Source organism: Thrips palmi, unplaced genomic scaffold (assembly GCF_012932325.1).
Source record: "Thrips palmi isolate BJ-2018 unplaced genomic scaffold, TpBJ-2018v1 HiC_scaffold_16, whole genome shotgun sequence".
NCBI lineage: Eukaryota > Metazoa > Arthropoda > Insecta > Thysanoptera > Thripidae > Thrips > Thrips palmi.
This window is the reverse complement of record NW_023144625.1, coordinates 3,466,654-3,482,824: the sequence shown is the minus strand read 5'-3', so window position 1 is coordinate 3,482,824 and position 16,171 is coordinate 3,466,654. Positions and strand designations below refer to the sequence as shown.

Sequence of the window (16,171 nt, the reverse complement as noted above, 5' to 3'; positions counted from 1 at the left end):
ACTCTATTCAGTAGCTGGTTGGGAGAAGAAATCATCCTCATGGCCGACTACTGTTTCTATCCAGTACTTTAAAAGATGTTTCAACAGCAATCCATCCCGACTCCATTCGGTTCAATGACCGACGCACAGTGGGCCAGAAAACCGGCGCCGGCGACCGATACTCAAGTTGCGCTTTGAGCACCAGAGTCGCGAAAGAGGACTCGAACCGCGCAAGTGATCCCACCGATGGATTCTTCGTTGGAAGAGCAATCCATTGATGGGGTCACAAGCCCGGTTAGAGTCCCATTTAGCGACTCTAGAGCTCAGAACTCATCAAGAGTTCTTGCCGCCTCCACTGGTTTTCTGGCCCACTGCGTGATCCCCCGTTGAGATGCGGCGATGCGAGCGAGACTTAACAACGATGCACTGTACGAAAACAGCCCCTAGTAGCCACTAAAAATCAGCTACACGAACACGGAAAAAAATTATTTCGCTAGATTAGCTGTTTGCTAGAGCAAAATTTGCTGGAATGACAAACAAATTCGCTATTTCAGTGCATTTGGGACGTCGATGTAGCGAACCTCCACTTGCTGTTCTACCGATAATTTATTACTTACTTTCCAACGAACATTTTTGCTGGAGGAGCGAACAATATGCGCTAACTTTTGAATGCTGTTCGAGCGATCTCCTTTTAATTGCCATCCAACGAACATTTCTGCTGGACAAGCGAACAATATTCGCTACATTAGTTTTCTGTGTGTTCTCTAGATAGCAAGGCTTTCCAAGCCAAGAGAAGACCTCTGGCCTGTTCTCCTCAGGTTGCTTGGTGGTCTCGTGGCAAAGCCTCTGACTGCTAACAAAGAATTCGAAGGTTCGATCCCGGGCAGAATTGGGCAAGGTTTACCACTAGTACCCTGATTACGAGATCGCCGACATTCCATTATCGGCCGATTGTCTTTTTGAAAGTCGCCAACAAACTTACGGTCATAATGTCAGCGAGAAGTGTTCGCTAACGTAGCGAACATCCTGGCAGCAAACACAATTTCGCTGTATTTTTTAGGAGATTTTTATGGCTAATTTAGCTCATATTTTTCGCTATTATAGTAAAAAATGTGCGCTGAAGTAGCGAATTTTCAGTAGCGAACAAAAGTTAGCCCGATCAGCGAAAATATTACTAGGTGCCCAAATGACGAACAAAATTTCGCTAGCTCAACAAAAATTTCGCTGGATCAGCGAAAAATTTTTTTCCGTGAACGCAACAACCTGAGCAGTGTGCATGGCACACTACATCTAGAGCGTGCCCGCATGCACGCTTCACCCAAGCGCACGGCTCGTTGAAGCGTGCATGCGGGGACGCTCCAGCTGGAGTGGGCCACGCACACTGTCCAGTTTGTGAAGAAAGAAGCCACCACTTGCTGACGCGCCCCCTCACACAGCAGGCCTTGCGCCTCGAGAACAGTACACTCTAAATTACTGTGTACTTTTTTGATGCTAAGCTCTGCACGAAATAGGGCATACGCGTACAACGCACGCATTTGTACGCCACAGCGCACGGTGCTGCATAGCAAAGCACAGAACCGTGTGAGTTACACACAAAAACGTGTGAAGAACTTCGAGCATAGATAAGCATCAACAAAGATGACAGTAATTTAGTTTGTACTTACGGCGCACTAAATTATTCTGTATTCTTTGTGCAGAAGCTATGCCCGAAACGGAGCACAGCTTGTGCACAGAAAACTACATAGTAATTAGTACTTGGAAAGGTGCCCATGTCAACCGCGAGCTGCACAGTGCCAAACCAAGTGTACGGTAAAAAACGAGTGTACGGTAAAAACTTTGTCGTGTTTAACAAGGACCGGTCACCTCACCTAAGGGTCTTGGCCCCTGGTTCTTAGGGAGACCCGTCTGGCTAAGGTAGCTCCTTAACCAAGCGTTTGTTTACATGGCGGCCATGTTGAGCCTACAGGGTGAGTTTTCTCAATGTGTCAATAATTTGCAGGCAGTTTGGGCATCCCTAGGGGACCATTTTTCACCAATGAACTAGTGGGCGCAAACGTCTAGATACGGAGATAATTGGTGTTTTGAACTTGGATTTTGCGCCTACAAGGTAGGCACCCGGTGCCACTGAGGGTGGCAGGACCTGTCGAGGGGGTGTCGCGGGACTAGCAGTACTCGCGGGAGTGCCACTTACCTCGCGGAAGTATCCGTGGAATCCCGCCACCCTCGCAAAGACAGCCGTGAGATCCACTGTAACGGGGGCCACCATGACAGCCCCTTGAGACCCGCGGCAACCCCTCCCAAAAGACATTTGAAAGGTCCGCCGCACCCCTTCGAGACTCGAAGCACCCCTCCTAGACCCGCGACACTCCCACGTGAGGTCCTGCGCCCATCAGTGGCAGCGGGTGCCTACCTCGCAGGCGCGAAGGCTAATTACAAAACACCAATTATCTCCGTACCTAGACGTTTGCGCCCACTAGTTCATTGGTAGAAAATGATCCCCTTGGGGTGCCCAAACTACCTACAAATTATTGACACATTGAGAAAACTCACCCTGTATAACCTAATTATACCGACGCTTCACGCTCAACAGACGGATTTAACCGACTAAAGGTAGTTAAAATTCATAAAATACCACGGTAAAATGTGCGATTTTTCCATTACGAGTGCTCGTTTGCTCGCTCGTTTGCCTCTGGATGATCTGGTTCATTCACGTTCGTGAAATATGTGGTCGGCTAAGGGAGCGCCGTAGCGTAAACGTAATCCAAATTTCTTTCAACAATCCTTCCTTCTTTTCGAAAAGCGAGTACAGAATCGGGTTCAGCGTTTATTTTTACGTGGGAAAACATGTTACATTGTGTTTTATTAGCTTATTTTCTGAATTCCTACAATTCGCAAATGTGAGGTTAAAAATGGCGGAACGCACTGCCCGGGTGGAAGGATCTGTAGTTCAAACTGCATCAGTGAGCTACTGTCTTTCTGTTCCTGTCAGTTCAGTTCCTTTTCAGAAATTTCAGCAGATGGAAGTTAAAGTTTAAATTGGTCTAAAAGAGGGATTTTTGAATAGATTTATTGATGTTTGTTTATTGTTAAGATGAAGTTTAAGTGCAGGTAAAGTGTAAAAAACTGCAGTTAAACTGCAGAAAAAGTACCAGTTATTTCGGACAACTATAGTTTCTGGCAGTTCTCCCCCTTAGTCGTGCCAGTTCCCACTACAGTTGCAGTACAGTTAGATTTCAGTTCAGAGCGAGATACTACTTTATTTAGAAGTAGTTGCACAACTCAAGAAACAGTGCAAACTTCGGCACATTAAATGTGCAAATCCAACTTAGATTCTACTTGCAAAATATCTGATTTCCCTCTCCAAGTACCTTTACGCTTCTATGTCAGTTTCCAAAGGAGGGGTTTCTTCAAATGAAACTAAAGAGACATTGTTAAATGCACCACTTTTATTTAACAGTTAGCAACAAAATGGTGTACAGCCAGATATCAGTTTCCCATGCAAAATGACGTTACAGTCCTGGCTCGCAACCTGCAAGAGTAACGGCATAAGTGAGACACTGGCAGAAAATTTACAAATAAAATGGTGGCGTTTCACTTTACTCACCTAGTTTCAATTCGCCCCCAATTAATAGCCATCCTCTATTCAGTTTCCAACTCGATGGTTTGGGCATTGGTCATCAACGAACACCTGAGCACATAAAAACAAGAAATATGAAGTTGAGATCTATTATAAATTAATCAACTTTAAGACATGAGGATGACTCACCAATAGTCCTCCCCAAATGTTGATTGATAAACAACTCATGTTGAGAACCCCCTGAAGACTTAAATAGTGAACGTGGTTAGGCCATCACTTCAACGCTGTGTGTTATGCAAAGACACCAGTAGAGCACCTGTCGAACAAAAAGAAGAACCATTCACATTACAAACTGGCCGGAACATTGAGCAGAAGAACACAACAAATGAGAGTGCTGAAGATGACTCACCGAGCATCCAAGTAGTCTACTAGAAACTCTTTGTTCAGAAAAGACATGGGCATTCTCGAGTCCTCTGAACCGATTCAAGCAACACTGCCTCTGTTCATTTCAACATTCCCCACCTGTAAAGAAAGCAAATATCAATACTTAGCTTAACACGAGAAAGTTCTGTGAGGGAAGAAATATGGAAAATGGAGACACTCACACACATTCCATCTTGATCACTATGGGTCACACCAGCTTCTGAATGGAACACAAGACGACTCCATGGTTTCTGTGGTTGACTTATCAGGTGTGGCGTGTGGAGGTTAGGTAACCAAAGTGGAGGGAGATAGAGTCTGGGATCCTCTGAATCCATTCCAGCCACTGTGAACGTTCGTCTGAATACTCAGCCTGCTGAAGGAGAATGCAAGTAACAATGGTTAGCCTTACACTTGAAAATTTTGAAGAATGAACAAGATATAGCTCAAATAATAAATATAAGCACTTACGAACGTTCCACGCAAAAAGAATCTTCTCCCCCACGAATCATAACACCATCAGTCACATCAGCTGGAGTGAAGGTTATGTGACAAATGTTGCTGGAGATGGCCACTGCAATAAGAACGGACGGATCAGTCATAAACTTCTGCTAAATTGGTGGTGAGGTAAAGAGCATGTGGGACCGGGTGGGGTGAACACTTCAAAATGTCGCGTGGTAAAAAGAAATCACGAAAGTGTTTGGTATCAGTGGCTCACGATCACCATAAACCGAGGGAGAGAAACTCACGTGAAAATGACGGCATTTCTCGCACAAAATGTGAAGTGCTTGTAGGCTTGAGGTAGCTTGAGGATAAAGAGCTCAGAATTTGGCGTCTTCAGAAGAGTTTAGCAGAGTTTTCGATGGCCTAACCGCACAGATCACACAACAAACGTCGAGCACAGCGAGCCGCCATCTTGAGAGTCGAGCTTCCGGCTGCGGCCCGTCCGGCACCGGCAACTGTCTGTTGTTGCCAACCTCACCACGTTTGAAATCTGCCGGCATGAAGCCATCAATTTCAATATAATACCTTAATTAAAAATAAAAAAACTTCATAAATTTAATTTTAAAAAATACTACTGCCTCAAATATATTGACATTTAGCAACCATTGTTCGTTTTACCTCCAGTCATTGCGCATGTGGCTCACCTGGCTGGGAGGAAAAAGCAGGAAAAGAACAAGAAAACAAACTATAAATTGAAGGCCCATTGATCTGAAATTTCAGTTGCCGGTGTGACAATTTCCCAAGTGGTGGAAAGCTTCATTTGTGATCTGTGATCGTGTTGCCAGTTTCTAGGAGTTTGCGTTTGTTCACTATTCGCTTCAGTGTTTCCTACGAGTTGTGTGTCATCATGCCTCGCTCGTCTAACAAGACTCCGGAAGATCGTCATGCGTTGGTCAAATGGACCGAAGGTGTCCATGCCGGCATGTACACACACAATGTGGCTTTGGACTGGATTCATGATTTTGATGCTACGTCTCCGCGCTACCCCGAGACGTACGCCATCGATTGGCGTGTGCCTCCCAAGCCCCGAAGCGGATGGCCCGTTATTGAAGGGCTCGTTTTGGACATCAGCTGTGAGTTCCCCCATTTCACCTGCCAGCTGCATTTTGTATTTTCTTAGCTGTCTGACTCCAATGAAATGCCGCACGCGCCGCAGGGCTCTCTTGCATTGTCATGTTTCCTGTTGTCTGTTACCTTTTACTCATGAGAGGTTATCTGTTCCAGCTGATCTTGAGTACCTCAAGTCTAAAGCTGATCAGCTTACCAAGAAGGACCAACAACGCCTCAACTCCAGTGGAAGGAATGACAACGAAGATGCTGGCTCCTCATCCAGTGAGAGAGATTCCAACCTCATGGATGTCAATTCAGAAGGTATGTTTTCCCACTCCAGTTTCTGATCTGATTGTGTAGGCTCGCATTGTTCACTTAAATCAAAATTTCTTTCAGCATTCATCGCTTTAGTTGCTCGTCTTTCGAAGAGTCATGCCAATCAGAGTACTGGTAGTTCCTCCTCAAGCAGGAGTTCTTCCTTCAGCAACAGGAGTTGCTCGAATGAATCTACTTCACCTCCGCCACAGCAAAAGGTACATCATTTCTGTATTTTTCTTGTGTCACAATGCAAGTTTGTTGCCTAGCGTTGCTTCACTAGTTCTACTTTGTTGTGTATCTTATCATTTTATCTCTTTCCCCAGGTGAGCGTGGGCAAGAGTTTGTGTGTTGACAAAACTGTCTACACATTGGCATTGAATGCTGGTTCACCAGGGCGCATGGTGCGACCCCTACTCCGTCAGGCTTTCTCCAGGCGACGTTTAATTGCCTCCACATATGCTGGTCAGAAGAGGATGGTGGACGGCAATCTTCGTGTTAAACCTTCCCTAAAGAAGTATCAGAAGATGGCTGATATACACAGTATGTTTTAAATTATCCATTGCGTTGGTTGTATTCCCTTTTGCATATGCATGTTTTTGACTCCGGATTCATTTCTTTTCAGGTTTTGTACTTCGGAAGTATCCTTACCTTTCTCAATCCAACTTTGGAGCTATTGTGAACAGCTTTTTAGGAGAGAAACCTAACGCAATCCAGAATATAGAGGTGAGTTAACTTCACTAACTATGATAGTTAATTTTAGTGTGTCTTGCTTCTCATAACTTGTTTTCTTTCTGTGTTTCAGTATGTTGAAGACAGCTCAGAGAGTGAATCTGAATGATTTCTACTGCAAGTTCTGCCTGAATTTTATTATTTTACTGTGTACTTTTGTACTGTGTACAAAATTTTATTTTACTGTGTACATATGAAATGTCCATGATTTTCTCTTGGTTCCAATAAACCATCTCCATAACAACATTTATCTTGTCAGTATTGTCTCTCCTTCAAGAAAGTCCTCTCTCTACTTTTGGTTACCACAATACACTTATATAATTCAGAGCTTATGAACTTTGGACCTACTGTTTGAATAAAGATTGGAAACATTCCTTCAAGGGTGTAGGTTGCTAGAAACTTCTTGAATAGGTGGAAAGATGAGTATGTAACCATCTTGATTTGTTCAAAGAACAGTCACATTATGAACTGAGTAAAAGGAAATTGTAGGGTGGGCCAGAAGAGGTAATGAGCTAAATAAAAATCAGTCAGATTTAATTCTTTTATTACAAAAATAAGAAACAACCACATAGCAAGAATTAAAGTATTCACAAGGACTAGAACAACCTATGAGAACTTTCAGACAGAAGTCAAGGCTTTACCTTTATTTTATTAAAACTCAAGACTAGGACAATTTGCGAGAACTTACTGTAAAAATGACACAACTGCATTGCAAGAATTTAAGTTTACTCAAGACTAGGACAACTTACGAGAACTTTATTGTGAAAATGAGACACAACCACCGCAAAGAATTGATCACACAGGACTACCACAACTGCAGAGAACTTTAATACAGAAGTCAAGGCTTTATACAATGTCAAGCAGAGGACTGAAAAATAAATAAGAATGCATGTTGAGCTGCCATAAAGATTGGTTTTATTAAACATTATTTTCCAGTTGCAGATCTCAAACGCTCTTCAAGATCAGCAATTTTCTTGAGTAGACCATCCCGTTCACATTGTGAGCACAGAGGCTCAACTTCCAGTTCCTCCTCGTGTTCTGCCAATGATTTCTTGTGCTGCTCATATCCACCAGGTAACTTGCTCAAAGAGTGACGATAGACATGGCAATGCCACAATGCATGTTCAAGTCTCTCATTGGCAACACGCACATCTTTCTCCAGTTTTTTAATCTAAAGGAACAGGAGCAAAATTTAGACTTTCCGTTGCAGGTTGCACTTGTGACTTGAATCATTGACAATAAATTAATAATGAACTACATTTGTACCTGTTTAGCTTGATTGTCCACAATATCATCCCATGTCTCATGATGACCACAAAGCTCCTGAGAAGTTCCACTTCCACTGCTGTCAGACATTGTGCTGTGTTCTTCTGGTCACTACTGCTTGGTGGTCTGCTGAGAGAAAAGTGGGGCTGCCCATAAACAGGCAGAGTGGCCTAGTAAACTCACGGGAGGAGGGGTATATCTCCCTGCTCTCTCCCACCCCTTCCACTCCCTACTTCCCCTCTGATCCAACTGAACAATACCCCTCCCTTCCCTCCCCCCTGTTTCTTATGATTGAATTGTGGAATTGTAAAATTCTACCAAAAAATAATTTCTGCTTATAGATTTAAGCTTAACTTTTTACTTTCATTTCATTTTACAGAACACAAGAGAAATATGTTTATTAAAATTTTTGGAGGTTTCATTGAAAAAGAAAAAAATCTAATGTGTATTCAAATCCATCTGATGAGCGAATAATGCACATGTTCAAATTCATTGATATGAGTTGGGACTTAAATTTTAGTCAAAATTTTAGTCAAAATAGTCAACATAATATTTTTAATCGCAGCCTGATTCTCCATCTAAAATCAAATACAGACCAATGCCGCATAGCAATGATGGGCGTTCTTAAGAGCTATTTCCCCCGAAGTACAGTTAAAAAAACTAAAATATATTAAGTAGTAAGAAAAATAAAATACCTCAAAACAAAAAAAAAAGGAAATACAAGCAATGGAAAACATGATTATAGGACAAGGTATAAAATAAAACAAATTACAATTGGTAGTCCATTAAAAGCAAATTGCATAAAAAAATTATTCTACAAATCTCTTATAAAAAATACACTGGTAACAAAGAAGATGAGAGGTTGAAGGAGAAGCAGATAATACATAAGGATAATACATTCAATGGAGCATTTCCATTTGTAGTACATCAACACAAGCAAATCTGAGAGGCCCAGAATCAGAAATGTTAAGTGAGAATGAAAGAAGTTTCACATCAAAGTGAGAAATAGGAACACATCTTAATGTTTCTTCAACCTCTTCATTAAATATTTTGACATGAGGAATTTGATCATTGCAGAGTCTTGTATGATTTCTTACTAGATAGTGTCCTAATGCAATGCCAATATTATCAATAACTATGAAAGAGTGGATTTAAAAAACCCTATCGTCTGATAATAAAACTATAGAATTGTTCTGCTTTTCAGCTTTAGAGTAAGCAACTGACTGATACACAACACCATTTACACTACACCTGTCAAACATAAAATATTCTTTGCCAAGCACAGCCTCAATTCCCTCTCTCACAATTGTACGATGCAAGTTAGGAGCCAAAAGAACAGTTTTTGGCACACCATGGAAACCTACATCACCAATAGTAAGATAAGGTTGTACCAATGGACTAGCAGCACACATTACAGACTGGAAGAAGGCCTTCTCCTTTTCACTCATAGCATGTTCTAAATCTTTATACATAGCATTTAAAGCAATTTTTAATTGCATATACTTTGAAATCTGATGGGCAACTCCATTACCGCTATGAACAGCTGACTTAATTTCACCATTGAAACTTTCAAAAACAAATGCAGAGTGGGTCCAAGGCTGAGCAAAATTAATAGTACTAGTTCCTAAATGTGTAAGTAAATGTGTACTAAAAGTGACATGTTCTGGTCCATATAATGTATCAATCTCAACATTAAACTGTCTCAGAAATCTTCTGGCATGAACTACATCACTTTTAGATACGGAATTCTGCATCAGAATTACAATTCCACGTACCAAAAGACTCCAGTGGTTGAGGTAGCGCTTGGGCAGAATTCCTGCCAAGACTGGAATACTATAAAAAACAACCCAGTGGAACCACTCATGACCTCTCCAATCTGAACGATCCTCTAAAGAGCGAGGAGCTCTTGAGACAGTATCAGTGATTGTTATGGACAGTAAACGTCGATCAACCTCATTCAACCTGGACCTTACACTGAAGTCTTTAGATGAATATCTCTTACTAAACCACAAGTTTGCAAACCTCTTGGCACAGTTGACAAGCGCATGAAATAGATCAAGGTCCAGGCAATTAACAATATCGAACCCTGGTATTTCAGTTAAGATGGAAAGACCCTTGATGCCACGTTGTGCTTTGTTCCTTCTGATTGCTTTCCTGGCAAGCTCAACAGTTTCTTCATGTGTCCTTGGAGGATACTCTCTGGTTGAAATAGTATAAGATCTGCAGGAGCCACGACCTCTCCTCATTCGGAAACCCGGATGGTAACACAATCCACATCCGAATGCACCTGCAATCATACATGGAGATATCAGAAGGAAAATATTACAGAAACGATTAACATCTGAGTTTGTAAAATTAATACAGTACTCACCATTGAATTGGGTTGAACATCTAAGGAGTGGCCGAGCCACTGAATCACTCACACACATGAGAGGTACAATCTTGAAAGTTTTATCCTGCCCATTGATCTTAATGGTGATGCCATTTCTTTGTAGCTCCACGCATTCTTTGATAAACGGCTTCAGATATTCATTCATATTCGGTTTTCCTTTTCCAAGCCACACATTTGCCATTAGAACATGCTTCCTTCTCAAATGAAGAGGAAGTTCATTAATTGATATTAAAACAGGCCAAGCAGAGAATTTGGTAGTCAAGCCAACCTGCAACAAACAAACATTTTAAACTTAAAACTTTTAAAAAAATTTCTACCACAGATAAAGGCATGGGCATAATAACAGGAAGAAGAATGATAAAAGAATAATACTTTATAATAAAACGGCTCACCTGAAGACCATCAACAAAGAAATTAAACGATATGCGTGCCAAGTCAACCAATTTCTTGTAGAGCTTCCCATCTTGAATGTCCTCATAGTTTCCAGGCTTAATCTTTTTCCGATGCCGGGGGTTAACAAGTTCCTTTGCCAGACCATTCATGAGGAGAGATTTGATTTGCTCACCCACAGACAAATACAGGAATACATTCCCCTTCTTCTTATTACGTTTAGCATCAACTTCATTGTGGCAGTCATCACATTCTTTCATTCTATCAATAACTCCAATGTAAACACCACAGTGTGGACAGATATGATGTTCTGACAAGGAAGAAGAATAAAGCGAAATGGCAGTCTTCAACATGTACTTGGTGGGAGAAAATAAACTAGCTTCTGACAGCACGCCTGCAAGTCGCATAATGCATTCAGCAGCTGTATAAGTCAGATTGTGAGCAAATTTAACGGCCAGTAAAAGCAGCACTGTGATTCTTTGCGCCACACTCAGGTGAAGGTCACTGGCAGCGGCTAACACCTCATCATCATCACTGTTGTCAGGATCTTCACCAAATGCAGAATTTTCAGCTCTTGGCGTTGAAAGATTGCTCTCACCATCAGAATTCAATGCATCCTAAAAATAAAAACGAGAACTTATAAATTGCTTTCAGGGTTTTAATAAACAAACAAAAAAAAAAGGCATACCTCATCATCGTTCTCCTCACATAACTCATCATCGTTCTCCTCACATAATTCATCATCCTTATCTGGCATTTCGGTAGTTTGAGGGTCTTGCACAAAATGCCACTCTTCATCTTGAGACAGCGGCTCTGTAGATGGAACCCTGCAGAGGAAGGAAGAAATAAATAATAAAGAGCACTGATAATAAAATTCATTTGGATGATTATTATTCAGCAGTGTATACCTAGCTGTCAGGGGTGCTTCATCGGAAACCGTACTTGTGGATGGAGTGCATCTTTCTTCTGATGGGGTATTCCTCGCTCCAAATGATAATGACGAAGGGCTTGGCTGCTGAACTTCAGTGGATTGGAAACAGCCAGAAAGAATCTGTGACGACTCTGTAGATAGAACCCTAAGAGGAAGTTAGAAATAAATATTAAGGAACAATGATAATTCAATGCATCTAAATTATTATTATTGAAGGATCTATACCTCGCTGTCAGGGGTGCTTCGCCTGAAATAGTACTTGTGGACGGAGTGCATCCTGAAATAGTACTTGTGGACGGAGTGCATCTTTCTTCAATGTTGCTTGGGCTCTCAACTTCCATGGATTGAATACTGCAAGGGACATCTTCACTAGCTTTCCTCCGCCTGCAAACAAAAACGAAAGGTGATAAATGATCTAAATAAAATCAAAGAGAGAGGGAAAGGTTATGTATCATTGCACTCGGGTCTGAAAGAATCCCTTCGACACGAGTGCACCGTTTCGATGCAGGCGACAGGTTAGCGGTACCCGCTAATAATCCATAGCAGAAAACCGAGCCATTCAAAGCATCATTTCGTCGCTTCTCGCTCCCCAATGGGGCGCCCCAGAGACAGACAGAGAAACGATTCTACTGGAATCAGTTCGCAGATACACTCACTTTTTGCGAGGCGGCGGATGAATGGCAGCGAGGACCGTCGATTTTGGAGCTGGCGTCCGCGATTCCTTAAACTCATACTGTTTGTATGGTCCACGTTTCCCCGACATGACAAGACGCCTCTCGCAGAGCGCACGTCAACAAGTGGGGACGAGGCGAGGGGCGGGTGGGCGGATGAGCCGGCGGGCCGGCGGCTCCTTGGCTCCTGCCTCGCTGCTGGGGCCTGGCCTGACTGACTGGCCAGGCCAGCCGTGAGCAGCCGTGAGACATCCGAGCCGAGCAGCCGAAGCCGAGCCAAGCCGAGCCAGCACGAGCCGAGCCGGGCGAGCCGGGCGCAAGGTAGGCCAGCCTCAGCACACCCATGTGTTGCGGGACGCGTTGGTGGCCTACCTGGCAGGCGCTACGAGCCCGAAGGCGCTGCCTTTGCGCTAACTTTAGATTGTCGTTTTGCAGGCTGTAATGTGGGCAACTCAACGACTGTCACACTTTGTGTTATTAAATTGGCTGCAGTTTTGGCTGTTGATACAAGTATCCTCCCACTGTGGTAGCAGATGCACATGGAAATACAGAACTGACTCATGTCTCAACACTGCTCTGAATCTAGTCAAACGGAAGTCTCACTATCTTGTAAAGTGCTCTTTTGGTGCGCACCTTTTCTGACAGAGAAACTGCAGTTGAACTAGAGTTTTCACAAACTTTGGCAGTGCAGTCCACACTGTAGAGCGGAAAACAGTTCAATCTGCACTTTTCCGTCAAAAGTGACTGCAGTTTTACAACTGCAGTTTTGGCACTGCAGTTAAAACTGCAGTTGAACTGCAGATCCTTCCACCCGGGTGGGCTAGTGGCTAAGGAGGGTACCTTAGCCAGAGGCGTCTCCCTAAGGACTAGGGGCCATGACCCTTAGCTGAGGTCACCGGTCCTTGTAAAACACGACGAAGTTTTTACCCTGAGCACACTTTCCGCTGCAGAGTGCATCTACACAATACACACGAATACGGAGCGTTCAGACAGCAAACTCTACACTTCCCAGAAAATTGCGAATTCCACGCCTCCTTATTTCAAGTGCCGAGTCCAGACTGCTGGCAACCTCGCAGAAAAGGCAAGCACGGCAGCTCAAACGCATAGCAAAAAGTCTAACGAAGCCTCGCTCCGCAACACGCCGAAAACGAAGTTTAAGGGGAGGTTCTGGTGAAAATGCTATTTTCTCCTAAATAGGTCCCGCTGTGAAAATTAGTAAAAAATTTGATGTTTTTCCAATTAATTAATAAAATTTTCATTGGGGACTCACATTCTATGCTCTGAACCCAGTTGCTGAGCCATTTTCTCCTATTTAGGCTGTAACTTTAAAAATCTTCTTGCGCATACTATTTTGTCGGAAAAGGTTGGCCTTGGCATTTTTCACTTCTTCGATTCATTTTTGAAAGATGCCGGCATGCACAACTCAATATGTAAATAACATTTTCATTCGCAAGCTTTCTAACCAATCATGTCACTATAATGGAGCAAAAATGTACAAAATAGACAAATTTTAGGGACTTTTCAGCTTAAAAAGCTTACAGTTAATAATATAATGGAAATTTTGAGCTATGCATGCCGGAATTTTTTGAAAATGAATCAAAGAAGTGAAAAATGTCAAGGTCAACCTTTTACGACAAAATAGTATGCGCAAGGAGATTTTTTAAGATACAGCCGAAATAGGCTCAAAAAGACTCTTCGACTGGGTTCAGAGCCTGGCATGTGCCTTCAAAAATCAAATTTTAGTCTCCTCAAAGAAAGATCTTATATTCCGAACAAATTATGACACTGAGATCCATTTGGGAAATGGCAAGATTTTCACCAGAACCTCCCCTTAAGACAAATTGCTTCGTAATACGAAGAAAAATCGTGCGTCTCGAGAAGCATCTCTTCATAATACGAAGCAATCCTACCAGGCCTTCATTTTTTTCTTAGTTACGGAACAAAAACTTCAAACACTCATGATCGCGGATGCCTTTTCGTCGGGGTGCAGCGCACAGCACTCCAAATCCGAAGGTGAAACTTTCAGTACCTTTCTTGAGAAACAATCGTGAAACGCCAACAAAGAGCCGCTCAAAAAGCCTTGCCTTGAAGAGGCGATATACAAAGGTAACGCCTAAAACTTGGCGGTACTTCCGCATATCGCCTTGACTCTCTGTAAGGCCCTTTCTTGCACACTCAACTACTACTCGGTCTTTTGGTGCACAGCTTTGCGCAAAATGGCGTCTACGTTTAGCAATGCACGAACTCCTACGTAGCGAAGCATGAAAAATTGCATTGCTATGCAGCAATTTTCCGAGCATTTCACGCGTTAGCTCATTGCGCGAAGCTAGGCACGAAAAAATCTACACAGTAAATTAGTGTTTGGCGATACACACTTGCGTCGCTAAGACAGGTACTGAAAGTATCACCTTTGAATTTGGAGTGCAGCGAACACGTGCGGCGAGCGTGAGTGAGTTGTGGACGAGGCGACTGCGGCTGGACCGAAACCGACAGGCCTGGAAGCTGGAAGGAGACTGACTAGTGAACAGCGTTGCCAGAAGCCGAACAGCGCTCGGTGGTACGGGGAGGGGGAAAAGGTGGTACTTCGGGGCTCTTCGGTGGTACGCGAGGGGTGGGGGAAAGGTGGTACATTGGAGCCGTATGGTGGTACGGAAAGGGGGGGGCTTAAAATTTACGTTAGGCGTAAACATCGGGAATTTAGAATTTGGCCAAATTGAGAATTCTGAAGAAGTCAGCGGCGGCTCCTCCGGCTGGTGTACAAGCAAGCAGGCCCGTTTTGTTGCCCGCTTGCCTAGGGCGGGGCCCAAAAGTGGCACTGCACTTTCAGTTTCCCGCGTCCGACCTGACCGATCAGAGCCCCTTTCCTTGGAATAGGTCACGGACGCAGGCAAAGGATTACACGCTCGATTTCTGGGGGACGACATTCCGACCCAGGCGCCCGAAAAGTTCCATTTGCCTGCGTGCGGACCTAATCCGGTGTTTTCTCGGAAAAGGTGGTACGGAATCGCTCGGTGGTGGTACTGGTACGGTGGTACGGGGCTCGAAATAGTGGTACATGTACTACCAAGGAAGGTGGTACGTCTGGCAAGACGTAGCAGACGACGCTGCTAGCACGTCGCTTCGCCCGAGCACTGGTCGCGCCCGAATGCACCCGAACGCGCTCGGCTGCGCGCTAAGGCGCCCGAGCGTCTTCGGGGTTATTTTCCGCTGGGGAGCGCAGCCTGAGCCTGACGTCGGCCGGCGACGGACCGGACCTCGTTTCCGGGAAATCCTCCCCGCGGAAAGGTTTCCGCCGCGGGCACGGTGACCGCGGGCAACCGAATACGCCCGGTTCGACTATCCAAAGAGTCTACCAAGCTTTTGTTTCGTAACAACGAAGAAAATTTAGGCTTTGTGGAATTGCCTCGATTGTGAAGAAATCCTTCGTACGACGACGGAGCCTTACAGGGCCTCACCTTACAATGCCAGCGTTCCTTTCGCAGACTTATTAGAAACAGATTGGCCGTTTAAAAGCGCGCAGCTGGTTCCAGCTTTCTTTTATTTCTTTTGCCCTACAAACTCAAGTGTGTACAACGCATGCTTCAGGTTGAAGCATGCCTGCAGAGAAAGACACAACCCCTGGAGCCAACATGGCATGTACACTCCACGCTAGGGCATGCTTGCCAAGTACACGCCTGGTGGCGTGTACATACGAGTACACTGCGAGGGGTGAATCACGAGTGTACTCATGTGTACAAATTTGCCCGTACTCAGTGTACTCACAAGTTTAAAAAGGGTAAAATTCACCAGTTTTTCGACCGATTTAGCGTTGAGTGCCTTTTAAAACGCTTAATAAAGCCTTAAAACGTTTATAAACGTGAAATTTATGAGTAAAGCATGGTGTACTCACGCGTACTCTTGTACTCATGTGGTACACTAGGACGCGGAGTGATCCACCCCTCGGT

At 43.8% G+C, this 16,171-nt stretch overlaps 3 protein-coding genes and 1 long non-coding RNA gene across 5 annotated transcripts; 1 reads left to right on the top strand and 3 right to left on the bottom strand.

The window, feature by feature from the left end:
* Positions 1-3,415: 3,415 nt before the first annotated feature.
* Positions 3,416-4,887, bottom strand: LOC117642056. Its single transcript, XR_004587524.1, has 7 exons — positions 4,726-4,887; positions 4,448-4,550; positions 4,162-4,352; positions 3,966-4,078; positions 3,746-3,872; positions 3,584-3,667; positions 3,416-3,508 (listed from the first exon to the last, which is right to left on the bottom strand). It is a non-coding gene; the product is annotated as an uncharacterized LOC117642056 (long non-coding RNA).
* Positions 4,888-4,974: 87 nt separating this feature from the next.
* On the top strand, positions 4,975-6,825 carry LOC117642046. The gene is made up of 6 exons (XM_034379856.1): positions 4,975-5,553; positions 5,705-5,851; positions 5,927-6,063; positions 6,172-6,388; positions 6,471-6,571; positions 6,651-6,825. The coding sequence occupies exons 1-6, from the start codon at positions 5,328-5,330 to the stop codon at positions 6,684-6,686; spliced, it is 864 nt and encodes a 287-aa protein (XP_034235747.1). The 5' UTR covers positions 4,975-5,327; the 3' UTR covers positions 6,687-6,825.
* A 97-nt stretch (positions 6,826-6,922) lies between these two features.
* Positions 6,923-8,087, bottom strand: LOC117642054. Its single transcript, XM_034379862.1, has 2 exons — positions 7,844-8,087; positions 6,923-7,748 (listed from the first exon to the last, which is right to left on the bottom strand). The coding sequence occupies exons 1-2, from the start codon at positions 7,931-7,933 to the stop codon at positions 7,503-7,505; spliced, it is 336 nt and encodes a 111-aa protein (XP_034235753.1). The 5' UTR covers positions 7,934-8,087; the 3' UTR covers positions 6,923-7,502.
* A 15-nt stretch (positions 8,088-8,102) lies between these two features.
* LOC117642039 lies at positions 8,103-12,430 on the bottom strand. 2 transcript variants are annotated; one of them, XM_034379822.1, is made up of 8 exons: positions 12,213-12,430; positions 11,864-11,940; positions 11,782-11,833; positions 11,534-11,701; positions 11,314-11,452; positions 10,628-11,242; positions 10,215-10,503; positions 8,103-10,130 (listed from the first exon to the last, which is right to left on the bottom strand). In XM_034379822.1, the coding sequence occupies exons 1-8, from the start codon at positions 12,317-12,319 to the stop codon at positions 8,995-8,997; spliced, it is 2,583 nt and encodes an 860-aa protein (XP_034235713.1). In that variant the 5' UTR covers positions 12,320-12,430; the 3' UTR covers positions 8,103-8,994. The 2 variants fall into 2 exon arrangements, with proteins under 2 accessions (XP_034235713.1, XP_034235712.1); XM_034379821.1 differs by having other exon boundaries at positions 11,782-11,940.
* Positions 12,431-16,171: the final 3,741 nt, after the last annotated feature.

Bases quoted from the DNA above. Each gene is read 5' to 3' on its own strand.
- LOC117642046 (XM_034379856.1), top strand. From the start codon at position 5,328: ATGCCTCGCTCGTCTAACAAGACTCCGGAAGATCGTCATGCGTTGGTC. The intron at 5,852-5,926 runs GTATGTTTTCCC...AATTTCTTTCAG, and splicing joins CATGGATGTCAATTCAGAAG to CATTCATCGCTTTAGTTGCT. The intron at 6,389-6,470 runs GTATGTTTTAAA...ATTTCTTTTCAG, and splicing joins GAAGATGGCTGATATACACA to GTTTTGTACTTCGGAAGTAT.
- LOC117642039 (XM_034379821.1), bottom strand. From the start codon at position 12,319: ATGTCGGGGAAACGTGGACCATACAAACAGTATGAGTTTAAGGAATCG. The intron at 10,504-10,627 runs GTGAGCCGTTTT...TGTTTGTTGCAG, and splicing joins TCTTTGTTGATGGTCTTCAG to GTTGGCTTGACTACCAAATT. The intron at 10,131-10,214 runs GTGAGTACTGTA...GTATGATTGCAG, and splicing joins ATGTTCAACCCAATTCAATG to GTGCATTCGGATGTGGATTG.
- LOC117642054 (XM_034379862.1), bottom strand. From the start codon at position 7,933: ATGTCTGACAGCAGTGGAAGTGGAACTTCTCAGGAGCTTTGTGGTCAT. The intron at 7,749-7,843 runs GTACAAATGTAG...CTGTTCCTTTAG, and splicing joins TGGACAATCAAGCTAAACAG to ATTAAAAAACTGGAGAAAGA.